Source organism: Theobroma umbraticum, unplaced genomic scaffold (genome assembly GCF_002168275.2).
Source record: "Theobroma umbraticum cultivar Fairchild unplaced genomic scaffold, ASM216827v3 scaffold_147.0, whole genome shotgun sequence".
Classification (NCBI taxonomy): domain Eukaryota; kingdom Viridiplantae; phylum Streptophyta; class Magnoliopsida; order Malvales; family Malvaceae; genus Theobroma; species Theobroma umbraticum.
In genome coordinates, this window is record NW_018397259.1 from 8,201,655 (window position 1) to 8,221,935 (window position 20,281).

Consider the following 20,281-nt stretch of genomic DNA (forward strand, 5'->3'; position numbering starts at 1 on the left):
CATATCTTATAGGTTTCAAGATTCGTTTTATCTACTTCAATCGTTGTATTTCTCATGAAATCTAGTAAGCTTATACATTATGGATTCACGTTTTAAATTAAAAAAACATGTCTGATAGATGATAAAAAACTTATATTTATATATTTAAAATTTATCTAATTTTTTATTGATTTGAGATCTTCCACATACTGTATTTTGATGAATTTGACTATATATAATATGTAAGTTGAGTAACTGTTCACTTAATAATTAGTAATGCATTTTTTATAATAAAAAATTACCTTAATCTTCTTTGCTATACTTTCCAAACTTCACAAGCTTAAACGTGGCATAGAAAAACGAAAAGTAAAAAAAGAAATAAATACGAAAACTTCCTTCAAAACACTTCAAAAAGCAAAAAAACAAAAAGGATTTTTGTTGTTAGAATCAATTTTGTCTTAGTAGAAAATCATCCTAGTTTTCTTCACTATACTTTTCCAACTGCACAAACTTTTTCGGCTACAGCCCACGGTTATCAAGTCAAGTCAATTCTACCGACCGATTATACCATACAATACGCCGTAACGGGATTTTAAATGATCACATATAATATGAAATAAATAAATAATTATTATTACGTGAAGTAATCGTTTCATAAAATATTTTCTTTATTAATAAATTCTCTAGATAAATCAACAAAATAATATGTAAAAGTCAGTGATCATAATTTTGTATGTGATATTTCTAAGTTGGTTTTACCTCTTCACTCGAGTACAACCTTTTTAATTGTTTCCAAGTTCACACTCTGTACAAGCATAGTCTTTCAGCCTTAATCGGATGATTTGTCACTTCTTAATTAGTCTCTAATATTACTTTGACTAAGTATTGATTGCTTGTACATGGTTATTAAATTATATATATTTTTATACCTTATGATTGATATTTGAAACATGTTTGTAATTTTTTCTTCAAAAGGAAGATATAAAAAATTTAACTATTATATTGCACGAGTGGCTGTCTTGGATTTACACAATATTCAAAAGAGCTCCTTGCCAGGAGATTTTCTTCCTGTCAATGCCATTTCAGCCTTTACTTTTATAACCTACTATTTATTTATTCGTTTGGTATTTAATTTTTGCTTCATCTTATCTGATCCCGTATTTGAGATATTATTAAAAACTTAGGTCATAAAAAGAAGAATATTTTTTTAATTTTTTTTCTTGACTACTGAAATTCAAATTTGTTGGAAAAAAAAACAGATTTTAGACTATATTAAAAAAGAGAAACTCTACATAGATTCTTGTGGTATGGTCTTTTCTCACATAGCACCTTGAAGTTATTTTTTTTCATATAAAATTTCGTATTTTATTTTATTTTTCAAATATAGTAACGGTATTAAATTATTAATTAATTAATTTTTATTAAAAGATAGTAACAGCCTCAGTGTTTTAATATTTTTGTTTGTTTAATTAAAAAAAATTATAACCTTTGTTTACGTTTCTTTCTGTTCTAATCTCCTCACATTCTCCCTATCCAAACAAGAAACATATATAGGGAAAAATTCTAAGCCAGATTTTATTAAAATAATAATAATAAACAAAGATTGAACTTGGGTTACAACAGTAGGGGTAGATCTAAAGCTGATTTGATTATCAGCATATTTAAAAAAGAAAAATTCTAGTCAGATTTTGACCATCCGTCATCTTATACCAACATCTTGGCATTGGAAGCAGAACTTTTTTAATTTTGAAGAGACGTGAAAGCCTTTTAATGAATGGGTTTAATTGGAAAGGAAATATTCACTTGGGCATTAAAGCACACTTTCCTGTAGTGATTTGGTGCTGACAGGAAAACCTGGACCCATCGTGCTGCAATTGTGGAAGGAGTTCACATACCCAGCATACTTGGAAGTCTTCTTTAAACCTGCTGGCTTTGGACAAGTGGGATATTTGATCAATGAAGTTGGAATGGTAAGGCCAAATATGTATGTAATTAAGAATTTTGACAAAAATAATGGCCAACATTCATCTTCTTAGATAAATTTTTTTCGATGGATTCTCTGTTTAGGATTAAGAGTTATTTTTTTAATTAAACAAACAACAATACAAAAAGATTAAAACATAAAGTTTGTCATTGTCCCTTTGTAAAAATTTAACTGACAATTTAATATCATTACTAAATTTGGGAAAAAACGTAAAATACAAAGTTTTATATGAAAAAAAAAAAAACCTTCAAAGTGCTATGTGAGAAAAAATCATATCATAAGAGATCTAACTAAAGTTTATCTTATTAAAAGAATATTATTACTATTTAAATATATAAACCTCAAAATCAAGACATGGGTTCTTTAGGTTATCCTCTTTGTTAGTTAGTAAGATAGATAACCTTGTTAAATTGCACAAGGGCCAAAATAGCCTTTTAACATTGACAGTAGTGAGATATGGTACATGATTTAACCTTTGCAGAAGAAACAAATTATTTATGCAGCCTCTTGCCCTTTTTTGACTAGAAAATCTATAAGCATTTTCAAATAATCATATCTTAATTAAAAACAACCTGTTGGGGAGAAAATTTGGAGTGTACGAACATCTCAACTTTAACTGAATCATTAGGAGCAGGAAAAAGAAATGGATCAGCAATAAAATACGACCACAAATTGGATAGGGGTGCCCATGTCTGTTTTTAACTCTTCTGAAATGTGCATGAACCTAATTTTTGCATAGAAAGGGAACTGGTTTACGCTTCTTATATCATACATACAGCCTTCAATAACAATAATCACGTTGATTTCATGTGAGGGGATGGATTCTTGGATGTGTGTGTGTGTGTGTATCCTTGCAAGTTGGCATTGTTGTCAAAAATTGATTAGGCAGATGGAACCCCAAGAAGGGTTTTGTGCATAGAAAATTTTTGCCCTTCAACCAAAGATGGATGAAAATTAAGGATAGAGTTCAATTCTGATTCATTCCCCCATGCATAAGCACCCGTAGAAAAAATTGAGTGGCAAGAACTATGCAACTTTAACAATTTATGAAGCAATTATTCAATTTTGAAATTTATGAAGCAAGATATCTGGTTATCTCCTTGCTAATTAGGGTTTATAGAAACTGAAATTTAACATATGGAAATCATTCAAACATGGTCTCTACCCGGTACAACAATTTCTAACTGGTATGAATTTGATTAATATGTAAATAATATTATATATATTACAAAACAATAAAAGTGGCATGATTGCAATGAAAATAATAATAATAATATAAGTAGGGCCATTCATAATGATTCATTGCATTCTATTTTTATAATATAATATCAGTGCTCTATAAAAAATTTATTAGTTGACCAATATAAAGCCAAGCCTGGGAAAATTTGCAAACACTCACTTTATAGTTTGATGGATAGCTGTTAGATCAACTATACCTTATGCATTCAACAATCGCAAATCCAAATGTTTTCAACCCATGAATTACCAGATAACCAAAGCTTAGTGCATCTTCTGTTGCTATAGTTTGTGGTTTGAGAAAGGTGGTCAAGAAATGAGTAATATAATAGGGCTTTTAAAGTTGTTGATGTCTTTTGTGAATAAAATAAAATAAAAAAGAAAAGTAATTGTGATCATGTCCCCTTAGAGGGTTGATCAATCTTAGCATTTTGGAGATTTCTTTCCGAACTTCATAAAGTGTTTGAAGGTCTTTGGAAGTTCAAACTTCACATACAAAAACCTTGGTCAAAAGTTGTTAATCAAATGCTTTGGTCAGTCCATAATTTTGAACTTTATTCTAAATTCTCATCATTATTCATTTTTGGTATGCATTAGATTGGGCTTTCAATCTAGCCCATCAAAATTTAGTGTGAATATTTTACTTTACCAGAAGGAGAGGTCCACTGCAGTATACTTTTATCATCAATAACCCATTGTGATAATAATGGGCCTCCGAGTACAATACTAATTATGTTCGATCCCTCACTTACTGGCTTCTCATTCAATAAAATTTTGAAGGCAACAGCATATCAAAATTATTGATTTTGTTCATTCTTTAAATGTATGTTTACATTTTGTTCATTATTGATTTTATTGTGAATCGAATCAAATTTCATAATATTTATCAACTATTATACAATTTTAACAATTGTAGATAAAATTATTGAAAATTCCTTTACCCCAAACCCATCTTGATTGTTGAAATACAATTAAAAACATTCATCAGTCTTACATTAACTGAACAAACAATTACATTTATTTTCAGTAAACTATAACTTGAGACACCACTTTTATTCTCTCTTCAAAACGGAAATATTAAACAGGTAAAGAGCACACAAATCTAATTATTACATTACCAAACAGACCCAAATGAGCTTCTTCCAGTAGTAGCCCAAAACATGTACAGCTTATTACCAACATCATCCAGTTTCTGATAGTAAGCAAACCTCCAAGGCCTGATGAAAAACAGGGGAGCCACCACACCCCAAAACCCCCTCACAAATCCAAGCACTCTGCTCACTTAAAGCCCATTCACTTCAGACCTGTTTCTGCCTTCACTGCCACCTCCATTTGTAACATTAGGTGTTACGCCATTTGAACTGCAATTTCGAGTAACTGGAGGTCCACAAAGATGATTGCCAATATATGAAAACATTTCAAAGCTTTGGAGCTGGGTGCTTGATGGGATTTGTCCTGTCAAGTTGTTGTAGGACAAGTTCAGGTGATTCAAGAAATGCAAACCGGAGAAACCTGAAGGGATTTCACCATAGAGTTGGTTCATCGACAAGTCAAGCGACCCAATGACTCCATGTTGCCGATGTTCTCTGGTATCTTTTCCGTTAGGAGATTTCCTGACAAATTTAATGACCGCAGCCCGATAAGATTTCCTAGATCTTTGGAGATCTCTCCTATGAGATTATTAGCTGAAAGGTCTATGCTAGTAACAAGTGCTAGTGTGGTACTGTAATCATCCTCTCTTCCTTTCATCACCACCCTTGCATCCAAAACAATTGTGGTCATACCATCATTCGTGACTGGGAATTCGGTTTTGTTTTTTGTGGCCATGGCACTTAGGTTACTCAAACATTTTGGAATAGCTCCTGAAATGTTGTTAGAAGCAAGGTCCAATATCTGAAGAGAATGAAGAGCACAAATTTGATCAGGAATATTTCCGTGAAAGTTATTTGAAAGGAGGTTTAGAACCACAAGTTGTGAGAGCTTGTCTCCCATCCATGCCGGTATACTTCCATTGGATTGATTTTCACTAAGATCAAGAATCACCAACTCAGCAAAATCTTGAAATGGGGATGGTACTTCTCCAAACAGATTATTACTTCGGAGGTTTAGGGACTCAAGCAAAAGCATAGATCCAAAGGATCTAGGGATTTTCCCAGTTAGATTGTTGTTTCCTAAATTTAAGATTGATATTATCCGATTGTCCCAACAATCTGTATGATTTCTGATACGTCATGATCAATTTCATTCCATGACAAATCAATCTCCCTTAAATTGCAAAGACTTCCCAAAAATTTGGGTACTATTCCTTCAAGCATGTTATCTGAAAGATCAAGGTGACTAACGGAGCTCAAGTTTCCAATGGCACTCCAAATATTACCTTGCAGGTCGATACTTCTAAGACCAAGGAATTGAAGATGGTTTAAATTAGACAACCAACTGGGTATCGATGGTGAAGACAATGAATATGAAAGATCAAAAAATTTGAGAGAAGAAATGTTTCGAAAACCATTATGAATCACACTTGCAATACTATTCCCGCTAAGATCATGTAGGTATTGAGGATAGCATGCTCGATGAAAGATCAAGAACAGCAAGAGATGTGTAATTAACACTGACTGGAGATGGATCATTATTTAGATTGCAATCTGACAAGTGCAACTCTACCAAAGAAGGAAGTTTGTTTGTTACTGTAGCCAATCAGTTGCTTTACTAAGATTTGCTTCACTCAGATCGAGATACAGCAAAGCAGGAAGGCTAGAAACCCATTGAAGAGTTTTAGCTTCTAATGGGAAATTGTGTCCAAGATCAAGATAATGCAACTTCGAGAGATTTGCAAGCTTATCGGGAATTGCTCCTCCGACAGATGCCTTAGAGAGGTTAAGATTTGTTAAACTCTTTAGCGAACCGATGAATTCGGGAATCTGCATGCCCTCAAAATCGTTATTGCTTAAGTCTAGCAAACTGAGATGTTTCAAATCGAGCAGAGAAGGATTTATTTTGCCTCCTAGCTTTGACCGACCGTAAGCTTCCCATACAGCATCTGGCGCATGCTCATCAGGAATAAGAAGCCCCAAATGCAGCTGATAGACATGGCCACTCCGGTTATAGCAAAGAACACCAACCCATTTACAGCAATCCTCATGTTCACCTTCAACCCAAGAAGATAGCCTGTTTGATTCATCAATGAGATCAGGCTTGAACTTCAGAAGGGCTTGTCTCCCACTTTCAATGCAAAGCACATTGGACTTCCCATCACAAAAGCTAATAGCCGTAGCTGCGATTACAAGAAGAAATGCAAATAGGGAAATTGTAACCGCTCTCATGGTTGCATGCTGATCACTGCTAGCAACACCGAATATATTATATATAGTAAGTTAAAGAAAAATGTTTTGCACCACATCAAGCGCAAGGAACTTTCCATGGCCCCGAGTTCCCACCTTGCAGTTTCCACAAAAGCATTCAAGTGATTATTCAGAGAGGAATTAATCATTGCTCTACTTTAGTGGAAATCCGAGACCCACGGCCCACGGCCATTCTGAAATTTCCTGGCATATGATAAATATTAATTTAGGGGTCTACGGAACTTCGTTTTAAAAGCCAAGTAATTAGAGTCTGCCTCTGCATTTCTATTTAGTTTTTATTTTATTATTAAAATAATAAAAAATTAATATTTCAAATTAAAATTAAGTAAAAATATATTTATTTATTATTATAATAATTTGATAAGATAGGATCATGTCAAACTCAAACTTACAAAATTTATCTTCAAATTCATTTCGAATCGACTTGAACTTATGAATTTGATGAGTACGTAATCTGATATTGAGATACCTCACCAAATAATGAATTTAACATTTAATCATATTGATAAAAAATCAGTCACAAAATTTCTCCTATCACTGTCAAATAATTTAAGAATTTTTTTGCTTGTTATTCTTTATTAATTTTCTTTCTTCGTGTTTATCAAAATGCAGCATGTTGTTTGATCAACGACAGAAAGTCGTAGGATTTGAACTCTAGCAAAAAAATTACCTCGTGCTTATCATAACTATGCTAATTGAATTATCAATAATAGGTATTTTGGAAGGGAAGTAGATGTATATAAAAAAAATTCTTTGTATATATGGGGAAAACTATAACTTGAATAGAAGATATAAATTCAAATGTGGTTCATTCTCATTAATTGAGCTAAGTTTGAGTAAGTTTTGGTCTACAAAGGAGAACAGAAAATTTATGAATGATAGGAATTGCACGCATTTCACGCTTGAAAGACTAAGAATAGCAATGATCTAGCAGACCCTATCTTTATTATATAAAATTAAGCAAACCCTATATAATTAATGTAATGAAATCATGGTAATCAACGTGGAATAGCATAAGGAGTAAAAAGAGTTGATACGTGGAAAAACCGTAAAAGGGATTGCGGACTCACTTTCTTAGGCACCATGGTTTTAGTCAACGTTCCAGGTAGGCTATCACATCTGAAAAGAAAACAAAATTGTTTTATTTTTTCTCTATATATATATATATATATATATATACATTTTCTCTAGATCTAATTGACTTACATATTCAAAGTTTCTCAAAGTAAATGTACAACTTAAGTAAGCTAATGAGAGGCGTTATTATATTACCATTGATTTTGAGCTTTTAGATTTGCATTATTGTTAAGGAGGGTTTTTTATTTTCGAATGTTGGGAGGAAGATTCATGACTCTATAATAAAGAAATATATGTATCCATTATCATATATTATGTCTAAGTGGCCATTTAATTATGTCTAAATCTGTGGCTTTTGATTATAAGTGATTTGCTTTCTCGACTAACTATGGAAATGGAAATAGAAAAATATAGGTATAATATCGAAAAAGAATTCATAAAAGATTTAGAAAAATTTAAGTTAGTCTTAATTTTTTTTATTTTACTTAATTAAGTTTTTATATTTTTATTTTAAGTAAAATAAATTTTTATATTTTTATTTTGAGTCAAATAAATTATTATAACTAATGATTGACTTAGTCAAAATGTAATCTTTCTTAAAAATCTTTAAAAGTTCAATCTTCACATCAAAAAACTTTGGTTAAAAGTTATTAATCTTTAAATTTAATTAAGTGCTTTGGTCAGTGCATAATTATGAACTCTATACTAAGTTCTCCTCATTATTTATTTTTGGTTTGCATAAGATTAAAGATTGGACTTTCAATCTAGCCCTTCAAAATTTAGTGTATATTTTACTTGATCAGAATAACAGGCCCACTGAATACACCTTTATTCTGCAAAACCCATTGTGATAATAAAGGGCCTCTTAGTGCAAGTTTAATAATCATGTTCTCTCACTTACTAGCCTCTCATCAAATAGTCCATTGTTGAAATACAATGAAAAGCATTCCTCAGTCTTGCATTAGCTGAACACAGTTACATCTATTTTCAGTAAACTATAACTTGAAACACCACTTTTATTCTCTCATCAAAATGGAAACATGGGACAAGTAAAGAGCACACAAATCTAGCTATTACATTACCAAACAGACCCAAATGTGAGCTTCTTGCGGTACAAGTAATTGCATACCCATAGTCGCCCAAAACACGTACAGCTTACGGCCACCATCCTCCAGTTTTCGATAGTAAGCACACCTCCAAGACTTGATGAAAAACAGGGGAGCCACTACACCCCAAAACCCCATCACAAATCCTAGCACTATGCTCACGTAAAGCCCATTCACCTTAGGCCCATCACTTCTACCTCCATTTGTAACATTAGTTGTTCCGCCATTTGCACTGCAGTTTTTAGTAACAGGAGGTCCACAGAGATGATTGCCGATATAAGAAAACCTGTCAAAGCTTTGGAGTTGGGTGCTTGATGGGATTTGTCCTGATAAGTTGTTGTGTGACAAGTTCAGGTGATTCAAGAAATGCAAACCGGACAAACTTGAAGGGATTTCACCATAGAGTCGGTTCATCGACAGGTCAAGAGATTCCAATGACTTCCATGTTGCCGATGTTCTCTGGTATCTTACCCGTTAGGAGATTTCCTGACAAATTTAATGACAGCAGCCCCACAAGATTTCCAAATTCTTTGGAGATCTCTCCTTTAAGACTGTTAGCTGAAAGGTCTATGCTGGTAACAAGTCCTAGTGTGGTACTGTATTCATCCTCTCTTCCTTTCATAACCAGCAATGCATCATAAATAAATTTGCTTCTAGTGTAGGTTCCCCAAGACCATGCAGCCACGTATTCATTTTTGTTTTTCGTGGCCATGGCCCTTAGGTTACTAAAACATTTTGGAATAGCTCCTGAAATGTTGTTAGAAGCAAGGTCCAAGATCTGAAGAGAATGAAGAGCACAAAGTTTGTCAGGAATTTGGCCGTGGAATTTATTTGAACGGAGGTTTAGAACCACAAGTTGTGAGAGCTTGTCTCCCATCCATGCCGGTATACTTCCAGTGAACTGATTTTCACTAAGATCAAGAATCATCAAATCAGCAAAATTTTGCAATGCGGACGGTAATTCTCCAAACAGGCTATTGTTCCTGAGGTTTAGTGAGTTAATAAAACGCATAGATCCCAAGGATCTAGGAATTTTCCCAGTTAGAATGTTGTTTCCTAACTTTAAGACCTCTAAATATTGCCAATTTTCCCTACAATCAGGAATTTCACCTGACAGAAGGTTTGATTCAATGCCAAGAATGATAGGTTGCAGTTTAGTTGAAGAATTACAAAGAAAATCAGAAAGGGTTCCTGAAAATAAATTTTTAGACAAAAAAAAAAAAAGTGTAAATTTGGAAACAGTCGTGGCAATGGACCATTAAATTGGTTGGAACTTAAGTCAACCGATTGACTGATGGGCAAATATGTAACTTCCTCGGTAAGTTGGTTATGAGAAAGATTTAAATTTTCCATTTGAGAAGAAAGGTTCCAAAACCAAGTGGGAATGACACCTGTAATTGTAGCCACTGAGGAAATTGTGGGCCAAGATCCCACTTACCCAATTCAATAACTTCACAGCTAAAAGGAGGAATCCAACTTGGGTTTGGTTTCAACATACTATTGGATGCTCAATCGGGTGAGATTAGAAAAGTGCATTTCTGATACATCTCCTTCCAACATATTATTACTAACATCTAAAATTTCTAAATTCCCAAGCTGTCCTAAACTTTGAGGAAGAGGTCCAGTTAATTGATTGCCTGAAACATCAAGAAGTTTCAAGGATGACAGCATCCCTATTGAGGATGGAATGGGAGCAGAAATGGAGTTTCCTCCGAGGGAGAGGTATGCTAGATTTTTAAATTTTCCAAGTTCATCAGTTAAATGGCCAGAAAGTTTGTTAGATTGCAGACTCAATGACTCAAGTTATCCAAGTTACATCTAGGAAAACTTTGTAAGATTTTTGATAGCTTTTCATCTATTTTGTTGTTTGACAAATCCATCTCCCTTAATTTGCGAAGACTTTTCAAACATTGGGACATTGTTCCTTCAAGCTGGTTATATGAAAGATCAAGATGAGTAACAGAGCTCAACTTTCCAATGGCACTCCAAATATTATCTTGCAGGCCAATTCCCCTAAGGCCAAGGAATTGAAGATGGCTTAAATTAGACAGCCCGCTGGGTATCGACGATAAAGAGAATTCATTCAAACTGTTCCAATTAAGATCAAGGGACGCAAGACTACGAAGACTGAATATCCATGTAGGTACTGAAGACAACGTGTTCGATGAAAGATCAAGAACAGCAAGGGATGTATAATTAACACTAACTGGAGATGGATCATTATTTAGATTGCAACGTAACAAATGCAGCTCTACCAAATAAGGAAGTTTGTTCGTTACCTGCAGCCAATCAGTTGCTTTACTAAGATTCACATAACTCAAATCGAGATGATGCCGAGAAGGAAGGCTAGAAACCCATTGAAGGGTTTTAGCTTCTAATTGGGAATTGTATCCAAGATCAAGATAATGCAACTTCGAGAGATTTCCAAGCTCATGGGGAATTGCTCCTCGAAAATTTGCCCAAGAGAGGTTAAGATATGTTAAACTCTTTAACGAACCGATGAACTGGGGAATCTGCATGCCCCCAAAATCGTTATTGCTTAAGTCTAGGAAACTGAGATGTTTCAAATCGAGCAAAGAAGGATTTATTTTGCCTCCTAGCTTTGACCGATCGTAAACTTCCCTTACAGCATTTGTGGCATAATCTTCAGGCATCAGACGCCCCAAATGCAGCTGATTGACATGGCCAGTCTTGTTGTCGCAAAGAACACCAACCCAGTTACAGCAATCCTCATGATCACCTTCAAACCAAGAAGATAGCCTGTTGGAATGATCAATGAGATCATGCTTGAACTTCAAAAGGGCTTGTCTCTCACTTTCAATGCAAAGCACATTGGACTTCCCATCACAAAAGCTAATAACAGTAGCTGCGGTGACAAGAAGAAATGCAAATAAGGAAATTGTAACAGCTCTCATAGTTGCATACTGATCATTGCTAGCAACGCCAAATACATAAAGTAAGTTAAAAGATGAATATTTTCAACCACATCAAGCTCAAGCAACTTTCCAAGACGTAGAATTTCCACAAAAGCATTTATAGTCCGTTGAAATTTTCGTTTTTGAGGAAGTTTCCCCTTAATTGCATAGAAAAAATGGGTGTGTGTAACGTATTTGGATGAATTTGACTATTCACTTCGGAAGTAATGATGACTATTTGTAGCCAAAAATCACCAAAATCTTACTTTGCTAAACATGATCATATAACTGCTCTTTTATTCATCTACGAAGTTAATATAATTTTATATTTAATTTATTCTCTTAAAATTTAAAAGACACTTCCTTTCCTTTTTGTATTTTTAAATTTTGAAACCTAAGGAACTAAAATGAATTTGAAGATATCTGTAAACTCTTGATTAGTTAGGGAATACAGTTTAGATCCAATAGATAGCTTGTCGCAATTCTCAAGATGAGGAAAGGAGAACTTTTTTTTTTTAAAGCAATTTTATTAGCACTAAAATTCAATGACAACTTTTTCTAGTAAAATCCTTTTTGTGGACTTAACATTATTTATTTTTATATTCTGTCAAAATTAAGTTAAGATATTTTTTTTATATAATTGAGAGAAGTGGGATTTGAACTCTGGTCTTTAAGCAAATGGATAATGCACCAGAGTCAAATGCTCGGGTGCTAAGTTAAGATAATTTGGCTTTGATAAAGTGACAATATTATAATCTATAATATGATCTAATAAAGTGAGTTAGACTCTAATGTTATATGTGAACTTAAAAGTGTAGTCTGTGTAAGAAACCTTAAATCCTATAATGGGTGAGACTAAGGATTCACTATATAAAGGCAAGGCTAGATCCCTTTTTTGTTTACAACAACATAAAATATCCCATCCCTTGGAGAGTCATAAAGAAAAAGAGAAGAAGATCATAGTATATTGAGTATCAACAGTTAATCTAGTCAATATTATTTTTATTATATTATTTTATGATTAAATTACAAATTAAAAATTAAAAATTAAATACATCTTAAAATTCTACTATATTGAATCTTAGATTAATAATTAGATCTTGAATTAGTATAAATTATTTATAAATAAAATTTTTCGCTCCATGCTTGTTAAAGACTTCTTTTAGCATTTAAGCCTGGTTTGTGCATCCTTTCATTTTGGGCTCCCAGCCATAAAAGCTTCGAATTAATCAAAATTCAGCCTCTTGTTTGATTGAAGGACAGAAAGTAGAACCATTTACTTGGCATCATGCACGTGGCGCTTTCTCATTATTGCTTTCCAAATCCACTTCGATTTCTAGCTTGCATTATTTGTCCACAAAAGCGTCCAAGTCCATAGTGGAATAATTGGCGGTCATAAATGCTGTCCAGCTATAGAATGTCACAAGTAGAGAGGAAAGAGTCAAACCCACCAATTGTACTAAGTGCCAGGGACCTGCAGGGTCACGGCTTAGGACTACCGGGAAATTTCTTACTATATGGTTGCAACATTCCCACACTTTTAAATTCACCAACTAGCTTATATAATCTCTTTAACCCTTGCCAAACAAGAATTTAATCCTATATATATATATATATATATATATCACTCACAAAACTCCTCATATGAATTTAGAGAAGTTAATTTGCAACAAAATTAAACAATTAATTTATTATGGAATCAAAAGCCTTCACTAAGTCAGTGTTCCTAGCGGCCTAGAAGCCTTTCAGCTCTAGAATTCAATTAAAATTCAGACAAGGGTACCATTTTTTTTTTCTAAACAATAGGAAAAGCTGATGTGGCACATGGTTATTGGGGTGTAAAAGTTTGGATTTTACTTTTCTATTCGATCCCCTCTCGGTCCATAACTGTTTAAAAATCCTATGCCCATAGGGACTATGAAACTCTTGTTTAATTTGGATATATAAACCCTCATCCCTCAAGCTAGTCTGGATTTTTTAAAATTTTGATTGAATTCTAAAGCTGAAAGGCCTCTCTAGGTGTTGTTCTTAAGAATCCAAAACAATTTCTTGCTTATTAATTCAAATTTATTCGTGTACACAATAAGCAACTGAAAAACAATCAACAAGCGATCTGTTTGGGGTAGGAGGGAATTCTTCTTCTTATTAAAATGCGTTCTTGGTTTTGTGTAAGAGTCAATGAAAGTAATAAGTTGATTTAGGATGTGGATTGGTGGAATAAACCTTGGAATTTTTTTGCCCTTTTAAATATGAAGAGAGTAGAATTGAGGTAGGAAGGTGAGTTAAAATATAATGTTAATGTCTCTATTAGAGGAAAACGCCGACAAGTTGTGGAGGTGTTTTAAGGGATAATGTGAGTGTGATCTCAGGGGATTCATGACTTTAATTATGCTAAAATTATAACTCTAATTATGCTAAAAAATGAATATTTTCAACCACATCACGTTCAAGGAACTTTCCAAGGCCCTGAATTTCCATATTGCATTTTCCACAGAAGCATTTACAGTCCGTCCTCTTAATTCCATGGAAATTTTCGTTTTTAAAAAAGATTCCTCTTAATTGCATGGAAAAAGTGAGTTTATGTACTGTATTTGGATGAATTTGGCTACATGCATAACATGTAAGGGAAGTGACTGTTCACCTAGGAATTAATGCGTAGAAGAAAGAAGAAAAGTTGAAAAGCAAGTCAAGTCCACCGAGTTTTATTTGAGTAAGTCTCACGGCCACCGTCACGGCCCACGGCTATTCCAAAATTTCCAGACATATAACAAATGTTTGATGCTTGATTTGCGACTGCTTATCCACAGGTCAAGTCAACACAACCCCCTTTTAGAAGCCAAGTTAGAGCTTTATCCAGCACGTCTATTTATTTATTTTTATTATTATACTATATAATCTTATTAGATTTGTTTACACTGAAATCTGAAAGTTTTTAGTGCAAGTCTGACCCCAATCAAGACGAAGGGAATCAGTCACAAAATTCCTCCAATCACTATCCGATAATTTAAGAACATTTTTGCTTTGTTATTCTTTGCTTTTTGTTAGTGTTTAATGGAATTTTATTATAAGGTAGGGATTTGGATAGTATGAGCAAAATCTTTTTTTTTCTTAGAAACACATTGCAAAACATCTAAAATAATTCAATCACTAATAGTTACTTTTATATAAGAGGGATTTTATAGTTTATATTCAGCTACGAAGTTAGTATAATTTTAAATTTAATTTATTTTCTCAAAATTTATTTTTAAATTTAATGGTTTTAAGATATCTTCAAACCCCAAGAATTAAGGAATATAACTTATTAATTCGAGTACATAGCTTGTCGCAACTCTAATTAAAGAGGAGGAAAGGAGAACTTTCGTATTGGCCTCCCTGCTATAAGGGCTTCAAATTAATCAGAACTCAGCCTCTTATTCGATTATGGACAGAAAGTAGTACCATTTAATCTCTAGCAAAAGAAAATTACGTAATGCTTATCATAATTGGCGTCATGCATGTGGCGCTTTCTAAAACCTCTTCAATTTCTAGCTTGCATTATTTTTCCACAAAAGCGTTGGAATAATTGGTGGTCATAAATGAAAGAAAGTGAAAAACAAAGTCAAGTCCACCAATTCTATTGAGCAAGTTCCAGGCTCTCGGCTTGGGGCTGCGGGGAAATTTCATAACGATTTAATGATTAAGAAAAGAAATACAATTAAATTAATATCAGTAGATTATGTGGTATTGAAATCTATAATTTAATGAACTTGCTTTTGATTTATTTTTCCATTTTAGAAATATTACCCTGATTTTTCTGTTGATCATATCTCATTTTTATTTTCTTTTTCTTTTTTGACAGTCTTTGAAAATTTAAGTGAAAATCAAACGAGAAAGGAGGAGGAGAAAAGGAAAAAACGAGAATTGAAGATGAAAAGACCAGTTATAACTTACCAACCATTGATTAATTACGTTTTTATATGCTATAATTAGCCTTTTTTTAATTTTTTTTCTTTTCATAAAATAAAAAAGCTCTTATCGGCTTTAACGTTCAAACTTCACAAGCTTAAAATTCAATCAAAGTGTGGAAGAAGAATAGCAAGAAAAGAAAGAGAACAGGGAGTCAAGTCAAGTAGTCAGCCAAGTTAGGGACTATGGAGTAAGTCCCACGGCCAGGGTCCAAGGCAGTCCAGATACTTCCTGGCATACGTATACGTTAATAACAAGCAGCCACCCCACGTTTACAGTCGGATATAATTTTTAAAAAAAAATTAAGAGAAGGATTCCAAACTGTTCATTGAGTCGAGAAATACATACACTTATGGTTATGTTTATTACCCCTTGGCTCTCATCTAGTGGAGGTCCGTCAAGTTGATTGCCAATATAAGAAAACCTGTCAAAGCTTTGGAGCTGGGTGTGTTAGATAGTTTGTTAATATTGGTCTTATTAATGAAAAGTTGTGATTAAAGAATTATAAATAATTATTTTATTAGATATAATTTTATAAATAATTATATTATGAAAGGTTATTAAATATAATTTTTTTATAAAAAATTATATTATGAAAGAAACAACTTTTAAACAGTCATCTTATAAAAGAAAACGGACTGTTTACGTTAAAAAGACATGCATGTTTCCTTTATTATATAAATAATATTTTTAAATTATTATTTTTATTATTTTGATAAGTGTATTAACGATTTTGTAGTATTTTCGAAGTTGAAAAAAAACTTTAAAAAAAGTGTTTTGTTTATGCCTTAAAAGTCATATTCTCCTTCTTCTCAAATATTTCTAATAATCTTAAGGTATTCTTTAAACCTTTTTCGCAATTCTTTCATGATGGAGATTGTGCTGGATTCAACTGTGAAAGTTCACATCCAAAATCAAGAAGTGATCAAACTCGACAAATTTGATGTAACGAATTTCACTAGATGAAGGGACAAGATGGTATTCCTATTAACCACATTGAAGATTTATTATTTTCTTGAGACGGATCAATTATCAAATTCAAAAGAGACCATGTTAGCAGAAGAAACATCTTCTAAAAATATTACTACAACAACAACTGCTACCTCAACCATTACTGATGTTTACATGAAAAAATGAAAACATGACGAGTTTATATATCATGGATGCATTCTCAATTCTCTCACTGATCGATATGATCTTCTCAGACATAAAACTTTAGCAAAGAAAATTTAGACTGCACCTAAGGAAAAGTACAAAAAGTAAAAAAAAAGGTACACATAAATTTCTTGCATTGAGATACTTCACGTTTAGCATGATGGATACTAAACCAATTATAGATCAAGTATATGAATTACGGATTCTGGCCTTTAAATTAAGTGAACTGAAAATTAAAATTCCTTACTATTGAAGAGTTTTGTCAAAACTCTAGCCTTTGACAGATTCTGTCAAAACTTCCACCTTCTTAGAATGGATAAAGGAAGAAAATTTTGTATTCTCTAAAAAGTTTTACTATTGAAGAGTTTTAAACTCATTTGCATATTGAGGCAAAAAATTATGTTGGAGATGCACTCATTCTTGGGTCAAATATAAATCTCGTTAGTGAAAAAGAAAAAGGTTCTGAAAATTGAAAAGAAACAGAGTTTAGAAACTTGACTTCAAGAAATCCAAGAAATATAAAAGTGATAAAATGTGTTATCATTGTAGAAAGAAATGACATTTTATTAAAGAGTGTAAGCTCAGAAATTATAGAAATCTTGAAAACAAGATTGTTGTTTCTAGTTCTGAAATCAAATAAACTTTGTTGAACATGATGTTAAAGAGCTTATTGTGATGGTGATTGAAATGTATATTGGAATGGTTATTGAAGTAAAAATTGCTACTATAACAAACATTTAGAATGGTGGCTAGATTCTGGTGCTACTATTTATGTCTGCAATGGCAAAAGGCAGTTCAAGAATTATGAAGAAATTAAGAGAAAGAAGAAATTCTAATGGGGAACCATAATCCTGCTAAGTGCTTAGCAAAGGAATGGTTAAGTTAAAATTTATCTTAAGGCAAAAATTAACTTTACTTAATGTATTCCATGTTCTTGAAATTAGAAAAATTATTGTATCCTCACATTTATTTTGTAAAAATGGTTTTAAGATTGTATTAGAATCCAATAAGGTTGTAGTATTGAAAAATGTTATATTTGTTGGCAAAGGATATTCCTATAACGAAATGTTCAAACTTAGTATCAATGAAATTAATAATTCTTTTGCTTATATTGTTGAGCATTCTTCTAATTTATGGTCTGTTAGACTAAGTCATTTAAATTTTCAATCTTTAAATTTTTTGTCACAACATGGTTATATTTCATGTCAAAAAAATAATTTTGAAAAATATGAAATTTGTGTTGGGACAAAAATAACTAAGAAACCTTTTCCAAAAGTTGAAAGAAAATCAGAATTATTAGAACTTGGATGTTCTGATATTTGTGAATTAAATGATTTATTAACAAGGAAAGAGAAAATGTATTGTATAACGTTCATTGATGATTATTCTCGCTTCACTCATGTTTATTTAATCAAAACAAAAGATAAGGCATTTGACAAATTTAAGGAATTTAAAAATTATCATTGAAAATCAAAATAAAAAGAAGATTAAAATTCCTCTAAGTGATAGAAGAGGAGAATATTTTCCTAACTCATTTTCTCTATTTGGTAAAAAGAATGAAATAATTCATCAGGGAACAACTCCATATGCAGCTCAACATAATAGATTAGTTGAAAGAAAAAATAGAACGTTGGTAAATATGATAAATAATGTGTTGTTAAATGCAAAGGCTCTTTTTAATCTTTAGAGAGAAGCACTTTTGATAGCATGTCATATAAATAATAGAGTTTCTTTAAAGAAATTACTTATGACACCATATGAATTATGGAATAATGGCAAAAAAACTAAATTTGAATTATTTTAAAGTGTGGGGGTGAATAGCTTATTATAAAGTAATGGATTCTTATAAGACAAAATTAGGACTTAAGGGCATTAAAAGTGTTTTTGTTGATTATGCATAAAATTCAAAAGCACGTAGATTACTTAACTTAAATTCTAACATTATAGTTGAATCTATACATGTTGATTTCTTTGAAAATAAATTTGTTTGCAATTTTATTAATTTTGAAAAAGAAAAGCAAGTTGAAATGACTCCAATAGTTGGTGAAAAAAGAAAAGAAATTAATGACTCTATTGAACCAAGAAGGAGTCAAAGATTGAGAAAAGAGAAACATTTAGATTCTGATTATATTTCTCCAGATTCAATTGTTTTTCTTGTTGAAGGAGATAAAACCAATTTATTAAATAAAACACCAATTCTATTAAGTGTAGATGAAGATTCAAAACTTTTAGTGAAGCAATCTTTTCAAAAGATGTAACTTTTTGAAAAAAGTTGTAAATGACAAAATATACTTAATAATGTCTAATAACACATGGGTCTTAGTTGATTTACCTTCAGGTTCTAAACCAATTGGATGTAAATGGGAGAAGAAAATATAATATCAATGGTTTTGTATGAACCTTTAAATTAAGATTTGTTGCTAAAAGGTTTCGAACAAAAGGAAGGCATAGACTATTTTGATACATATATTTTAGTAGCTAGAATAACATCCATTAGAACACATATAGTACTTGCTTCAATTTATAAGTTGCATATATATCAAATGGATGTTAAAACAACCCTTTTAAATGGTGATTTAAAGAAAGAAGTATATATGGAACAATTAGAATGTTTTATGCTTCTTGGAAATGAAAGAAAAGTTTGTAAATTGATTAAATCACTTTGTAGGCTAAAGTAAGCTTTTAAACAATGGCATGAGAAATTTGACTCATGCATATTGTCTTATGGTTTTAAACATAATGGGACTAACGAGTGTGCTTACTCAAAATATACCAAAGATTATGGAGTAATAATATGTCTTTATGTTGATTATTTGTTAATATTTAGCAATAACGTAATTGGCATAATGAAACAAAGAAATATTTAACCTCTGTATTTAAAATAAAGGATTTGAATGAGGTTGATACCATTTTGGGTATTAAAGTTACAAAACATAATAATGGGTATGTTATTAATCAAAGTCACTATATTGAGAAATTGATCAATAAATTTAAACATCTCAATATAAAAAAATTTAGCACTCCATCTGGCTCAAGTATAAAAATGCATGAGAATGGTAACCAAGTAATTGCACAACTTGAATATGCTAGTGTTATTGGAAGCATTATGTATGCTATGCATTGCACTAGGCTAAATATTGCATTTGCAATCTAGAAATTATCAAGATATACAAATAGGCCTAGTAAAATTCATTGGAAAGCCATTGGGAGAGTTCTTACATATCTTAAAAGAACTAACAATTTTTGCTTACATTATTTAAATATCTATGAGTATTAGAAGGATACTCTAATGCAAATTGGATTACTAGTGCCAATGATAATAAATCCACTTCAAGTTGGATTTTTACATTAAAAGGTGATGCCATTAGTTGGGCATCTAAGAAACAAACTTACATCTTACATTAATAATGGAGCCTGAGTTTATAACATTAGCTGTAATAGGAAAAGAAGCGAAATAGTTGACAAATTTGTTATTAGATATAAAGTTGTGGCCACAACCGATGTCAACCATTTCCTTATATA

General features: G+C 32.0%; 1 protein-coding gene and 1 pseudogene across 1 annotated transcript; both read right to left on the bottom strand.

Moving 5' to 3' along the window:
* Positions 1-4,254: 4,254 nt before the first annotated feature.
* LOC149527289 (uncharacterized) lies at positions 4,255-6,623 on the bottom strand (annotated as a pseudogene).
* Positions 6,624-8,608: 1,985 nt separating this feature from the next.
* Positions 8,609-11,719, bottom strand: LOC110415471 (receptor-like protein EIX2). Its single transcript, XM_021427136.2, is given in 6 exon segments — positions 8,609-9,179; positions 9,181-9,966; positions 9,969-10,141; positions 10,144-10,253; positions 10,255-10,549; positions 10,552-11,719. Coding segments are annotated over 6 exon segments (2,940 nt in total). The 5' UTR covers positions 11,660-11,719; the 3' UTR covers positions 8,609-8,711.
* Positions 11,720-20,281: the final 8,562 nt, after the last annotated feature.